The 24,549-nt window shown below is 42.4% G+C and overlaps 1 protein-coding gene across 1 annotated transcript; it reads left to right on the top strand.

The window, feature by feature from the left end:
- Positions 1–2,749: 2,749 nt before the first annotated feature.
- LOC120530068 (b(0,+)-type amino acid transporter 1-like) lies at positions 2,750–23,340 on the top strand. The gene is made up of 4 exons (XM_039754214.1): positions 2,750–3,410; positions 18,503–18,634; positions 19,481–19,845; positions 23,020–23,340. Exons 1-4 carry the CDS (start codon positions 2,750–2,752, stop codon positions 23,263–23,265), a joined length of 1,404 nt encoding a protein of 467 aa, XP_039610148.1. The 3' UTR covers positions 23,266–23,340.
- Positions 23,341–24,549: the final 1,209 nt, after the last annotated feature.

Consider the following 24,549-nt stretch of genomic DNA (forward strand, 5'->3'; position numbering starts at 1 on the left):
AGCACAGGACGAGGGGGGCAGTGAGCACAGAGTGCTAACCAACGAGCCCACCCTGTAAAGATACTATACTATCCATCCATCCATCCATTATCCGACCCGCTGTATCCTGACTACAGAGTCACGGGGGTCTGCTGGAGCCAATCCCAGCTAACACAGGGAGCAAGGCAGGAAACAAACTCCAGGTAGGGCGCCAGCCCACCACAGGATGCTATACTACTAAAATGAATTATTATTATCAGACTCAATCCCTATTCAAACATTAGCTGGTGATTTCAAGTCCATCCAACCCTTTTACTTCCAGACCTGTTTAGTTCAGTTGAGGGTTGCAGAACCTGGACATTTTGTAACTTGCCTGGGATTTATTTAGAATTTAGTTAACACCAGTTTTTTGTTTAACCCACTCCAGCTCATTAAACTTAAACCAAGGTAAATGAATAAAGTAAGGTCAAAATGACCAGGCCATGGTGGGCAATTTAACCTGAAGATTGGGTTACAAAGGATCCCTATCTTTTATGTCCACAAAGAGTCAGGAGCTCAGTTTTACATCTCATCCAAAGTACAACACAAGTTTAAGATCACAGTGTCCCCATTACTGGGCTGGGACATTGGGATTCACACAAAGGCCACAGGGTAAGCACCCTCTTACCACATCCAGCAGCAATCAAAGCGTTTTCCATGGTGGTCTCCCATCTAAGTACCTGCTTAGCTTCAGGCAGATGACCTCTTTTGAAGTTCAGATCATAGATCTGCTGGTGCACCGCATCTCAAGGAGTATACCGGTGACTAAAATGGACTCACTGTGAGATGTATAATCATTTTTTTTCTTTTACCAACAGTTCTGGGAATTTTTGTGCCGCACCATAGAATAAAATAAAATTAAACTCCTGCTGACATTTGGTGAAAGTGTGGTCTCTACAGAAACATCAAATTGAGCACAGGACGAGGGGCAGTGAGCACAGAGTGCTAACCAACGAGCCCACCCTGTAAAGATACTATACTATCCATCCATCCATCCATTATCCGACCCGCTGTATCCTGACTACAGAGTCACGGGGGTCTGCTGGAGCCAATCCCAGCTAACACAGGGAGCAAGGCAGGAAACAAACTCCAGGTAGGGCGCCAGCCCACCACAGGATGCTATACTACTAAAATGAATTATTATTATCAGACTCAATCCCTATTCAAACATTAGCTGGTGATTTCAAGTCCATCCAACCCTGTTACTTCCAGACCTGTTTAGTTCAGTTGAGGGTTGCAGAACCTGGACATTTTGTAACTTGCCTGGGATTTATTTAGAATTTAGTTAACACCAGTTTTTTGTTTAACCCGCTCCAGCTCATTAAACTTAAACCAAGGTAAATGAATAAAGTAAGGTCAAAATGACCAGGCCATGGTGGGCAATTTAACCTGAAGATTGGGTTACAAAGGATCCCTATCTTTTATGTCCACAAAGAGTCAGGAGCTCAGTTTTACATCTCATCCAAAGTACAACACAAGTTTAAGATCACAGTGTCCCCATTACTGGGCTGGGACATTGGGATTCACACAAAGGCCACAGGGTAAGCACCCTCTTACCACATCCAGCAGCAATCAAAGCGTTTTCCATGGTGGTCTCCCATCTAAGTACCTGCTTAGCTTCAGGCAGATGACCTCTTCTGAAGTTCAGATCATAGATCTGCTGGTGCACTGCATCTCAAGGAGTATACCGGTGACTAAAATGGACTCACTGTGAGATGTATAATCATTTTTTTTCTTTTTCCAGCAGTTCTGAGAATTTTTGTGTCGCACCATCACCCCCTAACCGGCCGCCATATGCTTGAAAGCCATAAAGAAAAAATGGAATACAATCCATCCATCCATCCATCCATCCTCCAACCTGCTATATCCTAACAACAGGGCCACAGGGGTCTGCTGGAGCCAATCCCAGCTAACACAGGGCGCAAGGCAGGAAACAAACCCTGGCCAGCCCACCGCAGGGCACACACACTAGGGACAATTTAGGATCACCAAAGCGCCTAACTTGCATGTCTTTGGACTGTGGGGGGAAACCAAAGGACCCAGAGGGGAGAACATGCAAACTGCATGCAGGGAGGACCTGTGAAGCGAATCCAGGCCTCCTTACTGCGAGGCAGCAGTGCTACTACTGTGCCACTATGCCACCCAAATGGAATACTAGGTGTTTTAAATAAAATAAAATAAAATAAAACTCTTGCTGAAATTTGGTGAAAGTGTGGACAGACTTGAGCACAGAACGAGGAGGACAGTGAGCACAGAGTGCTAACCAACGAGCCCACCCTGTAAAGATGCTATACTATCCATCCATCCATCCATCCATCCATTATCCGACCCGCTGTATCCTGACTACAGGGTCACGGGGGTCTGCTGGAGCCAATCCCAGCTAACACAGGGAGCAAGGCAGGAAACAAACCCCGGGCAGGGTGCCAGCCCACCGCAGGATGCTATACTAATAAAATGAATTATTATTATCAGACTCAATTCCTATTCAAACATTAGCTGGTGATTTCAAGTCCATCCAACACTTTTACTTCCAGACCCGTTTAGTTCAGTTGAGGGTTGCAGAGCCTGGACATTTTGTAACTTGCCTGGGATTTATTTAGAATTTAGTTAACACCTTGTCTTTTGTTTAACCCGTTCCAGCTCATTAAACCTAAACCAAGGTAAATGGATAAAGTAAGGATGAGGCACAACAGAGAAAACAAGACGGAGAAAAAAGAAAACCGAGGGCGTCATGCAGCTCAAGAAGACCATCGGTTATTTCTGTGGGGTTAACTTCATCATCAATGTAATTGTTGGTTCTGGGATTTTTATTTCTCCTTCTGGAGTGTTGGAATTGTCTTGTCTCAATGCTGGTGTGGCGCTGATCATATGGGCCACGTGTGGAGCTCTCTCCTTGGTCGGTGGCCTCTGTTACGCAGAGCTGGGTACTTCGGTGGTGTGTTCGGGTGGAGAATACTGCTACGTCAAGCGAGGTCTGGGCTCCGTCGTGGCCTGCCTGCTGCTTTGGGTTCATGCCATTTTTATCTTACCAGCTGGATCCTCAATCGTAGCCCTCACCTTCTCCGAATACGCCAGTCAGCCGTTTTATTCCGACTGCACTGCTCCAGACTTGGTGAAGAAAATAGTTGCTGTGGCCGTTATACTTTGCGTGGCCGTGCTCAACTCCCTGAGCATCAGATATTCCCTGCGCCTACAGAATGTTTTCACTATTCTCAAGTTACTCGCCTTGGGCGTCATATCCATCGTCGGATTGGTTTTCATTGCCCAGGGGAACATTAAGAATCTGAAAATGACATTCAGCGGAGAGATACCCACCGTGTCAGACATTGGAAAGGCCTTCTACCAAGGACTCTGGGCATATGGAGGATGGAACACGTTAAATTATGTCGAAGGTAAAAAAAATTGACTAAGAACTTCTGAAAAAGATGAGTTAGGAAAATCATTACTATAAGCACAATAAATGATATATGAAGGAGACATTATATGATAGGTAGACAGACAGACAGGTGCATGTAAAAGGCACTCTATAATAGATAGATCCATGTGAAAGGCACTATATAATAGAGAGATAAACAGATAAAACACACTAAATAATAGATGGGAATAGCATAATATGAGATAGATGTATGTGAAAGGCACTATATAGCAGATGAACAGATACATGTGAAAGGCACTATATAATATGTATAAAATATATATATAAATATAAATTTAAACCCCTTCATTTCCTGCATACTTTAAAGTGTTGTACGTTTCATTCTAAGTTGATCAATTTGCAAATTTGATATCTACTTGATAACCCGTAATGACAAAATGAAAACATGCTTTAAAGGGTTTGTACATTTTTTTTAAATCAGAAACTGAAATCTTTCAGACCCTTAACTCATTACTTTGTAAAAATTACTTTGCCAGCAATTCCACCAAGTGTCTTCTTGAGGGGCAGCACGGTGACGCAGTGGGTAGTGCTGCTGCTGCCTCGCAGTTAGGAGACCTGGGTTCACTTCCTGGGTCCTCCCTGCATGGAGTTTGCATGTTCTCCTCGTGTCTGCGTGGGTTTCCTCCCACAGTCCAAAGACATGCAGGTTAGGTGCATTGGCGATTCTGAATTGTCCCTAGTGTGTGTGTGTGTGTGTGTGTGTGTACCCTGTGGTGGGCTGGCACCCTGCCCGGGGTTTGTTTCCTGCCTTGTGCCCTTTGTTGGCTGGAATTGGCTCCAGCAGACCCCTGTGACCCTATAGTTAGGATATAGTGGGTTGGATAATGGATGGATGGATGTCTTCTTGAGTAAGTTCTCTACTAGTTTTGCACACCTGGATTTAGATACTTTATCTCATTATTCCTAGTAGATCCTCTCAAGTTCTGTTAGATTGGAATGGGTCCTGATGGAACTCCAGCATTGTCTTGGCTGTGTACTTCAGGTTATTGTTTTGCTAAAAGGTGAACCGTCGCCTCAGTCTGAGTTTGTGTGCACTCTGGAGCAGGTTCTCTTCATGAACTTCTCTGTATTTCTCGGCATTTATCCTTCTCTCCAATCTGACCAGTGTCCCTGTCCCTGTACCCCCATAGTAGGACACGGCCACGACTATGCTTCACTGTGGGTTGATATCAGGCAGGTGATGAGCAGTGCCCTGTCTTTGATGGACACAGTGCTTGGAGTTTTGCCCAGAGAGGTTAATTTTTGACTCCTCAGACCAGAGAATACTTTTTCCTCATGCTGTTGGACTTCTTTAAATGTCATCTGACAAACTCTAAGCAAGAGTGATCCACTCTACCATAAACACACAATTGTTGGAGTGTTGTTGAGATGGTCATCTGTTTGAGTGATGATTGAGCTCTTGGTCACCTCCATGACGAAGGCCTTTCTTGTTGGTTACTCATTTTAGCTGGAGAAGTCCTGGTACATAGATAGATAGATAGATAGATAGATCTGAAAGGCACTATATAATAGATAGATAGATAGATAGATAGATAGATAGATAGATAGATAGATAGATAGATAGATAGATAGATAGATAGATATTTTTTTTAATATAAACTTTATTTTGCACAATAACAGAAGACATGAACATCAATACAAATAACAATTTCTCAATACAAATAACACTGCCATTACTCCTCCACTACTCCCCGGTCCGCACACATTAATAATGTTAAGTACACAAGTCTGTATTTAGTATTCAGTACTCTGTCTAATCCTTCTAACATTTAACAAAACAATCGCACCCGCTCCTTATCGTTATTCCAAATTAATTTTTTGTTGCCCCTCCTCATTAGAGCACAGCACCCCCTTCATTCCCCACACTTTTTTAAATTCCTCGATATTACACATTGTTTTATAATAAGTAAATTCCAGCCTAATTCTTGAAATTACATAAAATTTGAAAATAAACAGTACATCATCTGGTAACGTACTAATCTGTTTATTATAACAGCTTTTTAAAATGGCTAATTTTAAATAACTTTAAAAATTCTAAATTATTAAATAACGTTTCCCGATTGACTTCCATCTAGGGGGCGCTCCAACGGCAAATAGCAGCCCTGAAGCCTTCTTCCGAAGCACTATACTCTGCAGAACCTTACCGGGAGTGACGATTAACAACGTGTTTTCAAGTTACAAAGATCCCTGTATTTATTTCTTATAAAACACAAAAAACCCGTGGATTAAAATGTTTTTAGGGAATATATGTGTTAAATCAAAATAGATTTAAGCACACTTGTTTGTTATTAAAAGAATAAAAATAATTATAAAGCAGTTTTCAAACATTCACGTTGTGTACATAGGAAACCCATTAGAAAACAAAATATTAATAACTTAAATAATATAAAACGAAATTCATTGCCGTTTGGAAGACTGAAACATATTGATATTCTGCACAAACTGTGAGAAAATCAAAGCAATCGGTGAGGTGGATCACGAGATTTTAATATGTTATTTAAACACCTCTAAGAAAGTGCACTTTGGGTGACAGGTGGATCCGAAGGCTAAGACCTTACAGGGTATTTTTTGGAGCAACACGATCGGCAATTTTAAAGGTTGTTGACTTCTTAGATAATTATGTGTCAATTAATAATCGTATGTCTTCCCCCAGATAACTGCAATTTTTAACTTTTTTTCGTGTTTTATGACCAAGACAACAGGTTGGGAACTTTTGTACCTTGATCACTACAAAATGTCAGATAAAAAAAGAATAAATCCTGAAAAAAATGGTCATTAAGTCGAAGAGCAAATTAACATAAATGCAAACAATGCAACTCCTGCTCTGAAAAACAAATGTAGTCATTTTTATGTGGAAAAAGAGAGAAGGGTGCAAAACAGTCCTACCATGCATCTATAGATAGATAGACAGATAGATATGAAAGGCACTATATAATAGATAGATAGATAGATAGATAGATAGATAGATAGATAGATAGATAGATAGATAGATAGATAGGGTTAAGGCACTATATAACTAAAAGATAGATAGATAGATAGATAGATAGATAGATAGATAGATAGATAGATAGATAGATCTGAAAGGCACTCTATAGATAGATAGATAGATAGATAGATAGATAGATAGAAAGGCACTATATAATAGATAGATAGATAGATAGATAGATAGATAGATAGATAGATAGATAGATAGGCGGCGGCACGGTGGCGCAGTGGTAGCGCTGCTGCCTCGCAGTTAGGAGACCTGGGTTCGCTTCCCGGGTCCTCCCTCGTGGAGTTTGCATGTTCTCCCGTGTCTGCGGGTTTCCTCTGGGTTTCCTCCCACGATCCAAAGACATGCAGGTTAGGTGGATTGGCGATTCTAAATTGGCCCTAATGTGTGCTTGGTGTGTGGGTGTGTTTGTGTGTGTCCTGTGGTGGGTTGGCACCCTGCCCAGGATTGGTTCCTGCCTTGTGCCCTGTGTTGGCTGGGATTGGCTCCAGCAGACCCCCGTGACCCTGTATTCGGATTCAGCGGGTTAGAAAATGGATGGATGGATGGATAGATAGGCACTATATAATAGATAGATAGAAAGGCAATATATAATAGATAGATAGATAGATAGAAAGGCACTATATAATAGATATATATAATAGATAGATTGATAGATAGATAGAAAGGCAATATATAATAGATAGATAGATAGATAGAAAGGCACGATATAATAGATAGATAGATAGATAGATAGAAAGGCACTATATAATAGATAGATAGTTTTTTAGTTTTTAAAATAATCTTTATTGTAAAAATAAGAACATCAACATAATATACACAGTCGAACTGATGAAAACAAATTTCACATTAATAAGAAAATCAAAAAGAAATAATTCATTATAACACAAAGACCACCATTACTCCCCCTTTACACTCCTCCTACTCCGCACATTAATAAGCACGTGGTATTGATGCCCACCATTACTTTATCTTTCTCTTGCCCACCACAGTGAAATCAGAAATTAAATTTCAGCTCCCCTTCATCAACTGAGCACAGCACCCCTTTCACCCCCCACACATTTTCAAACCCCCCCCATTCTATTCATCTGTTTATAATATTCATATTCCATTCTTATTCTTGAATAAACATTCAATTTAAAAATCAAACAAATATCCGTAAGTTCAGATCCACGTTGCTTATTATTTCTACTTTTTAAAATGGCCAGCTTTGCTTCACCTAACAGAAAGTTGAACAGTTGTATCCTGCATCGAGTTTTCTTATTATATTTACTTCCAAAAATGAACAGGACTTCATTAAAAGTTCCAGTCAATTCAGTACACAACGCTTTAAAAAATCTGAAGAATCCCGCCAGTCGATAACAATACAAAAACAAATGAAAAACTGTTTCTTTCTGTCCACAGAAAATGCAAGAATCAGTTTCAGCTTCTTTAATAATTTTTAAAAAGGACTTGGTGGCAATGATCCCATGCCCGATTCTCCACTGTAAGTCTGCAGTTCTTTTGTTGCTCGGTGGCTTGTAGAACTCCCTCCACGCAGGCCCCCTGTGCCCCTCCACTGCCAGCTTCTCCCTCCATGGAGTGTCCAGCACAGACGCCAATGCAGTGAAGTGAGTCACCTTGACGCAGTACTCATAGAGCTCTCTCTTGGACAGAGAAGCAAAGCCCACCACTGTTCCTTTGGTGAACTGAACAACTGAATGTTCTGGTAGTAAAGAGAGGTCCACTGCAGGGCAAACATCCAACTTATTAACAGTGGAGCCGATGGATTCATTTAGCAAGTGGTAATCTTTAGCTATGGAGGACAGAAACTGCTGAATCATCCTGACTGACTTTACTTTGAGAAGAGAAGCCAAGACATCAGCATCAATGAATGATTTGGTAGTGGCATCATAAATCTGTGCCAGTTTCAGTACTTGATGCTTAATAAGAATTGAAACAAAACTGTCACTGTGCAAGAGGGGGCATGAAAAGACAGAATTATAAATTAAAGGCTCATTTTGAAGCCACCCAGTTGTATTAAAGTTCCTCCTAAACACCACGTGCCATGTTAAAGGACACCTCTGTAAAATTTTGGTAACACAGAAAGGTCCAGTTTTTGTAGATTTATAACCAAAAGTGCTTCATCAAACCCTAACCCGGCCACACGATGAAGGAAACTCAGCGCTAACTCCCTCCAACTCAGGGAATATGAAACACAGAAAAGCTTCTGTAGACTTGGAGCCTGAGGGCTGCGACTTTTGAGGAGATATCTAGAAGTCCCTGACCGCCTTCTTCCAACGGTAAAACAGCAGACTCTGCTTTAGCCAATGCAAGCCATCCCAGAAGAAATCAAGCAATATTCTTTGGATCTTCTTTAAAAGCCCCAGAGGGGTCACCACACATGAGTTTGTGCCACAGCATTGAGGCCACTAAATTATTGATGACGATCACCCGCCCTCTGTATGACAGTTTAAGTACAATCCACTTCCACCTGTTCAGACGAGAGGTCACTTTCTCCAAGAGTCCCTCCCAATTACTCTCGTCCACCCCCTCACTGCCCATGACCACTCCAAGATACCTGAAGCACTTCCTGTTCCACTTTAGGCCTCCAGGTAAGTCTGGTAGTGGACATCCAGACCAGGAGCCCAGTAAGAAGGCGTTACTCTTAGTCCAATTGATTTTTGCAGATGATATGTTCTCAAATAGTTGTTGACAATAAATTAAAACTTCAATGTCACCCTTCGATTTGACGAAGACAATAATATCATCAGCGTAGGCCAAGCATTTGAAATTAACATTTGGGCAGGATGGAAATGTCACCCCCTGTAGTCTCCTCTGCAGCTGAAAAAGAAACGGCTCGATGGCCAATGCGTAGAGCATGCCGGACAAGGGGCAGCCCTGCCGAATTCCCCTCCTGACTGGAAACGGTGCGCTCAGAGTGCCATTAACTTTTACAATCCCAAAAACGTTGGTGTACAGCAGTGCAATCATCTGAACAAAATTATCACCAAACCCAAAACATTTCAATGTTTTAAACAAAAACCGGTGATCTACTCGATCAAAAGCTTTCTCCTGGTCAATGGATAATATTCCTAAATCCATCCCAGAAAGATTAGAGGCTGAAATGATATCCCAATGCAAAAATATTATCATAAATAGTCCTGTCAGGCACACAGTACGTCTGGCAGGGACTGATGAGCAGGTCCATCACAATCCTCAGGCGGCTGGCCAGGGCCCTCGAGAAGATCTTATAGTCCGTGCACAGCAGGCTCACGGCGCCAGTTCTTTATTTGACAAAGGTCTCCTTTCTTAGGCAGCAGAGTGACGACTGCTCTTCTGCAGCTCAATGGTAATTCTCCATCCTGTAAACTTTGTAAGAACACCTCGTACACCTCGGCACCCAGCAGGTACCAGAAATGTTTATAGAACTCAGCTGGGATGCCATCGAGTCCTGGTGCCTTTCCAGTATTCAAACCAGCCAGTGCATCTGATAGCTCCTGAAAGGTGATGTCTGCCTCCAGCTTCAGCTTGACCGTGTCTGTAAGTTTGGGTAATCCGTTCAAATAGTCCAATATGGCCGAATCATCAATTACACCATCCTTAAATAAATCAGAGTAAAAAGACACAGCAAAGTTCCTGATCTCCTCCGTGGTGTGCAGCTCATGACCTTCAGCGTCCTGCAGCATGTGGATCACCTTACTCTCGGCCTCTTTCTTTTCCAGATTAAAGAAAAATTTAGTAGGCGCGTCCAAGTGATTTAAAGTTTGAAAACGCGAGCGCACCAAGGCACCTTGGGCACGAAGCTCCAGGAGTTCAGCAAGGGATTGTTTTTTGGACTTTAAAACAGCAAGCGTTTCTTCACTAAAGTAGTCCTGTAAAACGCTGTGCAGATTTGTGATGTCCTCCTCCAAGCTCTTCATTTCGTGAAGACACCGCCTGGTCACATGCTGAGTGTACTGCTGGCAAAAGACTTTAATCTGCACCTTCGACACATCCCACCATTGCCGAAGAGATGGGAATCTGGACTTGGTTTGAGTCCACTGCAGCCAGAAAAACTCAAAACACTTGAGGAAATGAGAATCCTCTAACAGGGAGACATTAAAGTGCCAAAGAGATTGAGAGGAAGGTTTTTTAGGGACAGAGACATTCATTCCCACCAGAGAGTGATCAGAGAATCCGACTGGGCAGATATAAGCCTTAGTGACCGTATTCAGCAGGTGCCTCAGACAGTAAAAACGGTCCAAACGCGCCATCGAAATGCACCCACCGCCCCCCTTTACCCAGGTGTACTGTCTATCTGACGGAAATTTACTTCTCCAGACGTCCACCAGGTCTGAGTGGTCTAATAAGGAGCGTAAAGCACGGACAGACGCTGGGTGAGGCTCAGCACCATTACGGTCCAGTAAGTTATTCTCCGTACAATTAAAATCTCCTCCGACCAACAGGATCTCCCCATTAACAAAGGTCTCCAACACCTTCCTCAGAGCTTTAAAAACAAAGTCTCTCACCTCCATTTGTTGGAGCGTAAGTGTTAATAAACACCAGATCTTGGCTCTTATCCTTCACCTGAACTACCAGGAGGCGCCCAGCCACCACCTCACTAATGTTAGTGATTTGTAAAGTTGACGTGTTAGAGAACAGTATGGCCACCCCAGCACTGACGTGTGAGCCATGACTCAGGACAGCCTGACCCCCACTCACGTAACCAGTCCGGCTGATTTCTAACATCAGAGTGAGTTTCCTGTAAGAAAGTGACCTGAAGAGCCTTTTGGTTTAAAAAGTCAAACAGAGCGGCCCTCTTTGCAGTCGCCCTACAGCCATTCACATTTAAACTCCCAATGTGTAAAGACTGCATTGATGATTCACAAATGGGAGTGAACAGTACTGCACAAGTCAACCAGAAATAAAAAGTTTCAAAAAACTATCCATTATTTCTGAAAAATGGACTTTCGCACCCTGCTAATCACATTTTTAAGACGGGTAGTTTCCTTTTGGTCCATTCCCAGACGTGCCGCTTTGCGCATCACCCTTTGAGCGACACCACAAACAATGGAAGGTCAGGAAGTGATCCTCCACTTTAACACCCTCTTGCCTTCGATGAAGTCTAAAAACTTCCTAATACTTGCAGTGTTATACCCGCCACTGAGTCTGTATTGGGACGAGGTCGTACTCCTCACTGAGACGTCAGTGTCACCGCCTTCGTGCTCACGATCACTCAGGTCGCTGTGACAATCACTCTGACTTCTAAGAATCCTGCTCGATACTTGCGATGGCTCGCCAGCCACGTGACTTTTCTTTGCAGATTTTTTAGTGTCTGATTTTTCTTTTCGTTTTCGAGTACGAACTGTAAAATCCTCCTCACACCCCCACTCCTGCACTCTCCCTCTGATCGGTCTCGCCACTCACACCCGCTGCTGTTTCACTCCTCTGTCCTTCCACAGAGCTCATCTCAGTGCGCTCAGTCAGGCGCCCGTCAGCACACGCCGGTGTTTCTGCGATCACGTCTGTAGCCATAGCTTCATTCACAGCGGGCCGACGGGCGCGCACTCTCTGTGCCGATCATCGCCGTCTTATCCCTCCGCTACTGACCTCCGCAGTCTCCGGCTCATTTGTACTTAGTTCTCCTTCCACAGACTCGCACTGAGCACTTTGAACGGACTCGTTTACAACAGGATCGCTGGGCTCAGCCAACGCATTCCCTTCGGTAGTCAGCAGGCTCGCCTCAGGAGCGACTGCTAACACTACAGTGGGGTGCAAATCACTCACAACCTGTGCTCCGGTTACGAGCTCAGCTACCTCTGCAGTCTCCTCATCCTCCATACTGTCCACCTCCTCACCGCTTTCATACTCCGTCTCATCGCTCACTGAAGCAGGGGCAGCGCTTCGGCCCACCGGTAAAACGGTCTCATTTTTACATTGAGAGGCCTTGTGTCCGGCCCTCCCACAGTTAAAACACTTCATCGAGTCCGAAGTAACAAAAACCACATAATCACAGCCATCAACCTTGAATCTCAGAGCAACATTTATGTCCTCCTTCATGTTGTTTAACACCATAAAAACCTGCCTCCTAAATGAAACAACGTGTTTCAATTCTCTCATTTTACAGCCCAACGGAATCATCACTATATCTGATAAAACCTGGCCATAGCGGAGTTCCTGCACCAAAACATCATTCTTTAGGAACGGTGGGACATTTGAAATAATAATCTTTTTCGCAGGTGCTGACAGAGGTAAAACAGGAACCAAAGCGCCATTAATAATAATCCCTTCTACTATAAGTTTATCAACTAGAGATTCCTCGTTAAGAAAAACTACTACGGCTTTATTCATTCTTGATGCTGAACGAACATTCTTAAAGCCAACAACTTTACCGACAGCCACAAACACTCTTCAGCGAACGCGTGCGGCTCAACCAGTACTTTAGCCCCATGCCGGCGGGAAAGATTTTCATAAAACCTAGGCATTAGACCAGGCGACGACACTTTGGACGCGGCCATGGCTACACGCCAAAGCCGCGTCTTATTTGATAAAACCCCCTGATATAGAAAAATAAGAAAAGGAGTTAGAAATAAAGAAAAAACTTACAGAAGACAGAAAACACGTCCGACTTCCAACGAACGCCACGACTCAGCCACGCCCACCCCAGACCACACTAATCGAAAGACACACCGACAGCAAGACAGTAGTGATAGATATATAGATAGATAGATAGATAGATAGATAGATAGATAGATAGATAGATAGATAGATAGATAGATAGATAGATAGATAGATAGATAGATAGATAGAATAGGCATTTTGTTAGATAGATAGATAGATAGATAGATAGATAGATAGATAGATAGATAGATAGATAGATAGATAGACTAGATAGATAGATAGATAGATAGATAGATAGATAGATAGATAGATCTGAAAGGCAATATATAATAGATAGATAGATAGATAGATAGATAGATAGATAGATAGATAGATAGATAGATAGATAGATAGATAGATAGATAGATAGATAGGCACTATATGATAGATAGAATTTAATACTTCTACAAATTAGAGGTTTCAGTTTTTCATTTTGAATTAAGTTCCAATTCTTTCTGAAAAACATCTTTTCATTTTGATACTGTGGGCTATTGAGTGTGGATTGATAGGCAAATATATTCAGTTAAAATGAAATCTACAATGTAATAAATTGTGCAGGAAGAGAGTGAAGGGTTCTGAATACTTTCTCAGCCCACTTCATTTGTGATCATTTTTTGCCTGACATAGTGCTGTGTAGTATAATAGTGTTCTTTTTTTTTTTCTTTTTTTTGTATATGTAAGACTTTGGGGCCAGCAGGGGGCGCTTACCCTGTGGTCTTTGCATGGATCCCAAAGCCACAGTGCAGGGACAGGGACACTGTGCTCTAAAACATGAGAAGTAAAACCGAGGTCCTGACTCTCTGTGATCATCAAAGATCCCTGGGTAGCTTTTGTAAAGCGGAGGGTGAATCCCAATGTCCTGGCTAAATTGTCTATCACAGCCTGGTCATTTTGGTCCCCTAATCATCCTCGGTCCCCTAACTGGCTAAACTATCTCTCTCATTTCTTCACTACCTAACAACTAATGTGTGGTGAGCATACTGGCACAAAATGGCTGCTGTTGCATCTATTGGTGGCGGTTAAATTGGCTCCCCCTCTCTATGTAAAGTGCCTTGAAAAACGCTTTATAAAAGCAATGTCTTCTTCTTTTTCTTTTAGATGATTTATTAATCACAAAGAGTGCATTCAAATGAACTAGAAGTAATGACTGTGTTTGCTTCAGTTTACCTCAAGGCCCCCCAGACACCTACTGCTGAGCTTCTTCCTTTTGTGCTCTTAAGTCTCGTCAAGTGGCTTTATTGTCATGCCATCTATTAAGAAGGCTGGCATGCCAATTTATTAAAAAATAAAGGGATGCACAGCCTCACTCTGCTTCATCTGGATGTAATCCTTTTTGTTTCTCCCACTCAGGGCTGTCTTAATGTATGGGCACTGATGGGGGGCCCACGAAGTTTCTGATGCCTACTGTATGTATGTTTCTGTTTTGCTATCAAAACAGGGGCTCCACAGCACTACTTTAGGCCTATGATGCTGGTAGGATGTGTGGCGCTGTGGTGTCCCGCTTACGAGGTGACAAGCCTGGATGTCGTGTCACAATACAGTGAGCAGGACACTAACGTGTTTAGGGTTGTTATCCTTGCAGTGTGGGTAAATATAAAGTAAGCATTCTTTTCACTTCTTAAGGGATGCCATGTTGTGGGATGGTATTGGTGTTGCATTGGGCATTGAAGTTTATTATATTGCATAAGGACTCTTTACATGTGAAAGTTTTATGTATGTTGATGCGAAGACAGGGACACACTGATTACTGTTTAAAAGCAACTAGCTACTAATGTTTTTTCATGTGTGCCATGTGCAACTTCTGTGAATGTTATCGTTTCATTTGGACTTGAATTTCACCACATTTAGCTATGTTAATGTGGAGTCAATTGTTAAGTTCCAAATCCATGTATTAGTACAGTATGTTAATATACAGGATGAGCCAAAATAAACTAGCACATTTCTCAAAGTCCTTGCGTGAGGTAGAGGCAGCCGAGTTGTCCTTTAATAAGCGATCCCTTGTTAGTTTTCAGTTGTCAACATGCCTTGGTCCGGTGCACATCGTGCTTTCGCTGTCGAAGCATTCTTCAAAAATAACGAATCCATCATCATCACTACACAACGCACCTTCCGAATGCACTTCAGCTTTCCTACTAACGGTGACGTCCCAAATCGGAAAACAATTCCTCAGTGGGTGGTTAAATTTAGATAGATGGGTACAACATTGAAGAGAACATTTCCAGGCCGTCCTCGGACTGTACGAGCACCCGAAAACATCCAAGCTGTAAGGGCATCAATTCTGATGTCTCCTAGGCGTTCAGCACGCTTCTGCCTTCGGCATTTCCAACATGTCTTTGAGAGGACTTTGCATGAGGACCTTAATTTCCAACCATACTAAAAAGATGGTAGTGCAGGAACTCACTGAGAGAGACTGGGAGAGCCGTAGAGAGTTGTGCGAGAACATTCGGCAAACCGTTCATCGAGATGCCTTCGTCATGTACAGCGACAAGGCATATTTCCATTTGAATGGTTGCATAAATAAGCAAAGCGTTTGCTATTGGGCTGAAACCAACCCTCGTGAACTTCATCAGAGACCTCTGCACAGTGAGCGTGTTATGGTTTGGCGTGTCGTTGCAGAATTTGGCATTGTGGGCTCTTACTTTATTGAGGAGTGAGGAGCAAAGGTCACTTCAGGACATTAAATTGAAATGCTAGAGAACTTTCTGTGAGCCCATCTGGAATAGATGGACTTGGTGGATGCCTGGTTTCAACGGGATGAAACGACAGCTCATATGGCGTGGAGATCCATGTAAGTTTTGCAGGAGATGTTTCGCTCTTTGAGGGCTGAATATTTTTTCCAAAAGACACTTTCTGAAAAGCAACTGTTTCACACAGAAATCAACGTAAGACATCTGTTGCTGCATGCTGTGGCTGCCAGTTTGCCAAGAGTGTGCAGCAGACTTGCTGCCAGGTTGTCTTTGTGTGGCTGGGGCAGCAGCAGTGATCACAGTCGCAGTGCATTGCAGTCTGGTTTCTACCTCTTATCATTGTCAAGTGGCAGTCCTACCTGGCGAACATTGTCAGCACCATGATTAGCTGGGGACCAATCAGCTGAAGCTGGAACCTCACATTCGTCTTCGATCACCTGTATCAAAATTGGAGTTCGGCAAGTCATAGTCCAATTCGGAGTGAAGAGGCAATACGTCGTCCGTGGAGTATTTTGCTTTACGCATTCGCTTTGATCTCTCGCCAGATATCAGTCCCATTTTTGCCGTTGTTTGCGCCTTGCTACTCACACAAGTGCAGGAAATCTCGGTCAAATCAGTGAAGCTAACTTTCCTTCTAGCAACGAGAGTGCAACTAAAACATAACAATTGGCTTTGTCACAGTTTACAGTTGATTACCATCGTCAACTCCTCCTTTTGACAAAAGTCGACATCAGCCCTGAAAGAGTTAAGAGGAAGCTGATCTCCCCGCACAGCGATGTCGGGCGGCCTTCACATTCGCCTGATCTCACTCCGTGCCATTTCTCTTTGTGGGGCTAACTCAAGTCGAAGATATCCACACACCAACCTCAAAACCTTGGAGCCCTCAAGGATGCCATTCACCATGAAATCACCGCTATTCGCCTTGAAATGGCCGGACGAGTCATGTAAGCGTTCAGAAATCATCTCGAAGAGTGTATTGCTAATGATGGCCACCACCATGAAGACATCATTTTTAAGATACAGTGAAAAAAGTCTAATTTGTATACCCTTTCTTGTGACGTAAAGAAATGTATTTTATCTTAGAGCATTTTTGTAAAATAAATGTTTGAAATGTGGTACTTCTTTATGGCCCACTCTGTATATTTAAAGGTCCCGTTTCTTCCAAGTAATTGATCTATCGCTGCCATTTAGTCGGACAATTATTCTCCAACCCGCTATATCCTAATTACAGGGTCACGGGCTCCACTGGAGCCAATCCCAGCCAGCACAGGGCGCAATGCAGGAACAAATCCCTGGGCAGGGCGCCAGCCCACTGCAGGACACACACACCCACTCACACACCAAGCACACACCAGGGACCATTTAGGACCACCAATGCACCTAACCTGCATGTCTTTGGACTGTGGGAGGAAACCGGAGTACCCAGAGGAAACCCACACAGACATGGGAAGAACATGCAAACCTCACGCGTGGAGGACCTGGGAAGCAAACCCAGGTCTCCTAACTGCAAGGCAGCAGCACTACCACTGAAACCCTGTTGGTATCTGTAAGGGTATCATAACCCAGGGAGGCTGCCACCTAGCTTGTGGGGGGAAGACATTGACCTGAATACACTGCCATCCCCTGTCATTCCATTATACTGGAATCCCAAGTGGGTAAGGATCCTGGTACAGCTCTGACTGGGACAGCTCTCGAAGTATGTACGTAAGTGGCTGTACCCTATGTAGAAGACTGATGTATTCACTACAAGAGTGGGATGCATGGAGTAGGAGCTTCTGGCACCCCAACACACTGATATTCAATTGAATACCGAGGAGAGGTTGGGGTGATTTTAGGGAACTGGGGGTTGAATCCCTTTTGGAATTTCATGCAATGCCAAATGAGAAGAAGGGAGTGGTGTTGAGTGTCATCAGAGTGGCTCAGATAAGCAATAAATTAAGCTGGCACACTGTATATGCCAAACAGTGCTGGTACAAAATTGAGCCCCGGGATGTGAGACCACCATACAGTCCACTTACACAGAACACTCACTCTCGCACAAGGTCAGTTTGGAAATAACAACCACCCTGATGTACAAACATTTTTGGAGATATGGGAGGTAAACCCCCTGAGGGCATCACCAGGACACCTGGCCCGGACACAGACAGACGGACATTGTTGGCTCCACCACACACTCTTTATTTACAATAATTATTTACAAAAGACACGTGCACAAACCCCAGTGCCTCTTGCACCGATCCCCCAATTGTCCAGGCCACACAGTCCTTTGTGCCTTTCTCTCTTGACCGCCTCCCATCCTCTCTCCAGCTCTGTCCACCCACCCGACATCCACTGCTGACTGGAGTGAGACGGCCCCTTAAATGGGAACCCGGATGGGCTCCAGCTGCTTCCCAGCAATCAGTCCTGGCCACACCCTGTCGTCCTGGTGTGGCGGAAGTGCTGGGTTCCAGGGTTCCTCAGGCACCGGGGCGCCGCCTGGCGGTGGCCACGGGTCCCTACAGGGCTGGGCTTCCAAGTCCTTTACCCGAGGCCCCCCACATAACCAGGGTGGACGCCCCCTTGCGGTCTGGAGGAGGCACAAGCCCTCCTCTGGTCCTCCTGGGCGGAACCCAGCCGGGGACCACAGCAGTAAGAATGTCATTCTCGGTCACCTGGTTACTCAGTGAAATAGAAATTTAAACCTTTTTGTTAAAGTGTTTGTTGCTTAGAAGCCATATTAAGTTTCATTTTCATTTTGTTTTCTTTTAGATGAGGTAAAGAACACCAGCAAGAATGTGCCTCGTTGCATCATAACAGCGGTGCCTCTTGTGATTGTCTTCTACTTGCTAGTGAATATCTCCTACATGGCCGTGCTGAACCCAAAAGAGATGATCTCTTCAGGTATGTAGAGTATAGAAAAGATGGACATGCCTTGATCACTTGCATTTTTATGGAAGGCCCAGTCAACAGAAGGATCGCAGGAAGGAAAAAAATTGACACAGAGCTAAAGTTTGGTTTATCCCCCAGATGTCCAAGCTAAAACTGCCCATTACAGCCTTGTCCATTCTGGCTGTCTCTCTCGCCCCTTCACCATCTAATAGCTAACATACGATGAGCATACTGGTGCAATAATGCTTGTCATTGCATCGTCCAGGTAGGTGCTACACATTGGTGGTCCTTGAAGTGGTTCCCCTTTTCCTATGTAAAGTGATCTGAGTAGTTTGAAGGGCACTATATAAACATAATTATTTAGAATTAAAACTACAAAAAACATGTCCTTTAACACACTGAATGTGATGTATGAGTTAAGTCGTATCTCAATAACATCATCAATATATTAGCTGAAAAAAATTGATTCACAAAAGAAATGAAAATATGGAAAAATTAGCAAAAAAAAAAAAATGAAAGTAAGCCTGACCAGCAGAAGGCCAAGCCACTCTGGAGTGAGTCCTGTACCCAGAAAGACACTGGTATAGTCCAGTTCATGGTCTAGGAAGGGTGTGTTATTAAACAACTCAAAAATATCCAAGGAAGGATAAAGAGAAGAAGAACCAAACATACTGGTGGACTGGTGCCCCTTCCTGGCTGTGTCTGGTATTGCTTCATTACTTGCAGAATAGTCGTCAGCTCCGGGTAACCTTAGAATTGCAATTTGTGGGTTTACCAAACTGATGAATGAATGACGGACTCAGTACAAGTAACAGACAACCTAACGTAAACTTAATTTTGTCTTGTTCTTCTCCACAGCTGCAGTGGCTGTCACATGGGCCAACAAAACAATTGGCCCTTTCTCCTGGATCATTCCTCTTTCTGTTGCCATTTCTACCTTCGGCTCCATCAACGGTTCTATGTTCCTCCAAGCCCGGCTCAATTACGCCGCTAGCAAAGAGGGACATTTGCCAGCCATCTTGTCTATGCTGCACGTCAACTATTTAACACCCGCTCCGGCCATTATCTTTTCTAGCATCCTGTCCATCATTTTTATTATTCCTTCAAATTTGACCTTGCTGATGATCTACAGCGGGTTTGCCTCTTGGCTCATGGTGGGACTCACTTGTATAAGTTTGATTGTTCTCCGGTTCAGGGAGCCCAACCTCCACAGGCCTTATAAGGTAAGCAAGCGTTTCGATTCTGTCCATCATGTCAAAATATGCAAATATCTGTATATTAGCAGTAATAAGTCAAGAAAAAACTGAAAACACAATTGCCATGGAAATTTAGCGAAATTGACATGGCCAATGAAAATGAAAATTGCAATCAGGATGGGGGTTAGCAGAATGTAATTATTATTAGCCATACACGAATGGGGTACAAGCCTTCAAAATTTCATAAACCTACCCGCTCCTCAAAAGAGAACGCTACACCTTCTGGGGCAACTCATTACATAAACAAAGGATACCAATGTCTAGCGTTCCATTGTTGTCCAAAAACCGTATTGAGAACTTCCTCTTTCATCTTTGTGTCACCACTGATAAGGTCCATCTGAGATGTTTGCTCCAAGTCTTCAGTACAAAAACTATAGAGGGTTACTCCATCCTGTTTTTCAATTACAGTGGAACCTCTAGATACGATCTCCTCTGTATACAAGAAATTCAAGATAAGAGGAAAGTATGAGCGAAAAATTTGGATCTAAATACGAGCATTGGCTTGCGTAACGAGCCACGAGCCAGGCTGTGGTTATGCGTGACGCGTTTTCCAATCCGCCTCGACTCAGGGATTCACCCAAGCTGACGCTGCCAGCACGTCAGCTCACTCAGTGTTCCTTGTTCTCCCGTAGCGTGAGGATCTACGCGTTTGTGCGCTTGTGATTTCATTGTTTCGCTGTAGCAGTTCACCGTATAAGCGTATACAAAAATATTGCGGACATGCAGACGGAGAATAGGAGACGATTGCCCTCAAGAGGAGTACTAGGGTGTTCTACCGTGTTAGCCATTATGAATGTAGAGAAAAGCCAATGACCCCTTTTATTGGCTAACTAAAAAGATTACAATATGCAAGCTTTGATTACATCTTGCCTGAAAAATAGGCCCGAGTTGCCTCGAAAGCTTGCATATTGTAATCTTTTTAGTTAGCCAATAAAAGGGGTCATTTTGCTTGGCTTTTCTCTACCCTCAAGAGGAGAGAGAGGGGGGCGAGCGAGCGAGAGAGATAAGGAGAGAGAGACGCGCACGAGAGAGAAGAACCATCAGCTCAGTTATGATCACATGACGCTCAGCAGACAAAGTGTATCCACACTTATTTATCAGTGTTATTTGTTAGGAAAATTGATTTTTATGTTGATATTTCTGGGGGTGCGGAAACGGATTAACTGGATTTCCATTATTTTCAATGGGGAAGTTTTGTTCTAGATACAAGAAATTCGCTATACAAGCTCAGTGCTGGAACGAATTAAACTCGTATCTAGAGGTTCCACTGTACTTTAATATGTTACTTAACCCATGTATTATGAAAATTTCATTCTCATCATATCATAGAAAATGGTGATAACAAACTTTCTGATCGAATGGGCATCTTTGTAGACCAACACTGAACCACAGCAAACAATATAAGAACAATAGCATTACCAAATACGGCAACATGTGCTGGGCTGCAGCAGTCTCCGTGAGACACCAAACCCCCTCCAACCCACGGTCCATGTAAAATGATGTCATCTTTCGATATTTACAATGCAGATCTAGATATCTTAAATTCATTTCCAGAAGTTTCAAAATTGTTTCCAGCTCATTTTGAGATAGGTGCATTTCAAGATATCTCAAAATAACGTCTTTCTACTTTCAAGATATATCTTATTTACATTACCATATATCTTCAAATAATTTCCTGCCTATTTTCAGATCTTGAATGCATTTCAAGATATCTAACCCTAACCATAACCCTAACTGCTCAATTTGGAATATCTTCAAGATATCTTGAAATAGACAAGAAGTCCCAATGAAAACTTAGGCAATTTTACCAGAAGTCATATTGAGATATCTATGAGATATATTTTTAGGTATCTCAAAATGTACTGAAATTTATTTTAAGATACCTTGAATGGCACTTGAAATATCCTGAAATGCATTTGAGATACCTTAAAATGAGCAGAGTATCATTTGAAGGTATCTTGAAATCTTTTTTAAATACACATTATGGTCATAAGTTTGAGGACACCTGACCACCACACTTATATGAGCTTTTTTCATATTCCACTCATTACCCATGGGCATTAATTAATGTGGAGCTGAGCCCCCTTTGCAGCTATAACAGCCTCCTTTGTTCAACTTGGAATCCACCACTACCATGAGAAGAGAAACAGACCCTTACCTTGGGTAACAGATGGTTGAACAGCAAAACAATGGCACAGTAACCTCCTAAATTATGCATCCAAGGTTTATATTTGTACTCACTAACCTCCTTAATTACTGTTTGATAAATATTATGTGATCCTAGTGATTTGTTTCATTTCAGCCTATTTAATCTGATCTGGCTCTTCTTTCTCTTCAATTTCCAAATCCCTCAGTACCTCCTTAGTAGTCCCTGTTACCGCTGGGAGGTAATCCACTTCCTCACTTGTGAACACCTCAGAAAAACGCTTGTGTAGGACATCCGTTATTCCACTCTCTGTATCTTTTAATTCCCCTTTACTATTCCTAACACACTTCACCTCCTCCATGACTGTTCTTTTACAAGCAATATAATCTGCTATATTTTTCTCTGTCTTTTTGCCTCCCAAATTTCCTTGTTAATGGTTGCCCTCATGCTCTCATATGCCCTATGATTCATATTGGAGTTATTAGTCTTGTACACCTTATTTTTTAGTTTTTTCCTTTGCTGCTTTTTTTTAACTCTTTATTAACCCACTGCAGAGTTTTTTTATTTCCTGATGATTCCTGATTTAGGTATGTACCTGTCCTGCTTTACCTTTTTAAGCCTGTTGCACTGCTCTTCGACTGTATCCAAATTTAAAAACATATCCCAGCCTACCCTCTGTAGACTTTTCTGCATCTGCTCAGAATTTGCCCTACCAAAATTAAACGTAACAGTTTTAGTCTTAGCATCTGCACTCTTCCAAGTGTTTGATGAGAAAAAACGTTGACATGTTAAATTCTTATTTCCTCCACGGTATCATGTGACCAAAAGTGTACATCACATGAACACATCAAGCCGCAGTCTGTTTGGTGATGTTCATGTACTGCAAAGTTTGTCTAAAGCTGAGGTTCTTTAGTTTAACTATAAAAATTCATAATGACATTATTAAAAAGAATATTTTGTTGTTGTTTTTTAAAATGTTTCGATTTTTATTTCAGGTCTTTCTACCGTTTGCATTTGTGATGACAGCTGCCAGTTTCTTCCTCGTCCTTTCCCCAATTATCCAGGAACCCGAAGTGGAATATATCTACGGTGTGCTGCTCATGCTGTCGGGATTCATGTTCTACATACCATTTGTGCATTTCAAACTCAAATTTCGTATCTTTGACCGGATCACGTGTTTTATTCAGTTGCTCATGGAGGTCTCCCCACCAGCTTCAACCAGTGAATCCAAAACCCACTAAATTTTTAATTCAGGAGTCACTGTAACATTTTGACTCTGATTGATTAATGAAACCAGTAATAATGCATAAAACACACCAGAAAAAAAAATTAAACATTTGGTTCTGTTGTGGTATATGTCATGTTTAGTCCATTACACTTTAAAATTTAGTATACAGTGGAGTTTACAAAGAAGTTTCAGGGGTAGCATGATGGTACAGGGTCAGCCCTCCTGCTACATGGAGCCAGTGTTCTAGGTTTAGATCTGGTGCCCATCCTTAGGATCTCATGGGTGCTACGCCTTTGTGTTTATTTAACTTTGGTGGTTTTTGGTCTTCCCCATCCCTTACTTTATCAGTTATTTTCATTTATTTGAATTTAAAGGAGTGAGGCTTCACACTAAATGAAGACTCAAAGGTGCTGTCGCCATTAAGCTGTCAGTTACCTGAGAGGACCATAAAAGACTCCTGACAGTCACAGCTTTTTCGCTTTAAGAATTAGCTGAGCTGCTGTTCCTGGTCATCATCTCTCAGGGACTTTTTTCTTTGAACTTTGGAGCTCAACACTTTTGAACATCTTATTTTTATATTTTAGTTTTTGTAAAAGTGATTATTTGTCTATTTTGGAGATATTTTCCTAACCATTTATGGTGTTGTCTCTGTGATGATACATCACTCTGTATTCGTATTTTTTTTTTCAAATTTTATCCTTCACACCTGTTTCTTGATTACCACTTTTCAATTATATTTTGGCATTGCTAATGAATCCTTTTGCTTTTTTGCTAATTTATCCCACCAGTTTTTTTTTTGTTTTTTTAATTAATTATTCTGAATTTTTCTGATTCTTCATCTTTTACAAATTTTGTTGTGTGGCTGCCTTACTAAAATCATTTAAATTGTTTTTTGTCCTCATCAAACAACACTCAATACCCCAGAATGACAATGAAAAGGAGAAAAAAATAGATTATTATTATTTATGTAAATTAATTACAAATGAAAAACTGAAAGCTCACATTCACCAAAGTATTCAGCCCCTTTACTCAGTAGTTCATTGAAGCCCCTTTGCCAGCAATTCCAGCCTGGGGTCCTCTTGGGTCGGACACAACACATATTCTGCCCTTCAGCTAGCCAATTAAAGGTGTCATTTTGCTGGACTTCTCACAAGATCACCTTTAAGGCTTTCGATTTTGATCGTAAGATCAGAAAGCTGATTTTGCCTTTTCTTTATGTGATCTTCATTTGAGTCTGTACTCATATCACTCCCTGTGATCTCACCTGGGCTCCATTAGGACATCTTTAAAACTATGC

This window comes from Polypterus senegalus, chromosome 5, assembly GCF_016835505.1.
Source record: "Polypterus senegalus isolate Bchr_013 chromosome 5, ASM1683550v1, whole genome shotgun sequence".
In the NCBI taxonomy this organism is placed as follows: domain Eukaryota; kingdom Metazoa; phylum Chordata; class Cladistia; order Polypteriformes; family Polypteridae; genus Polypterus; species Polypterus senegalus.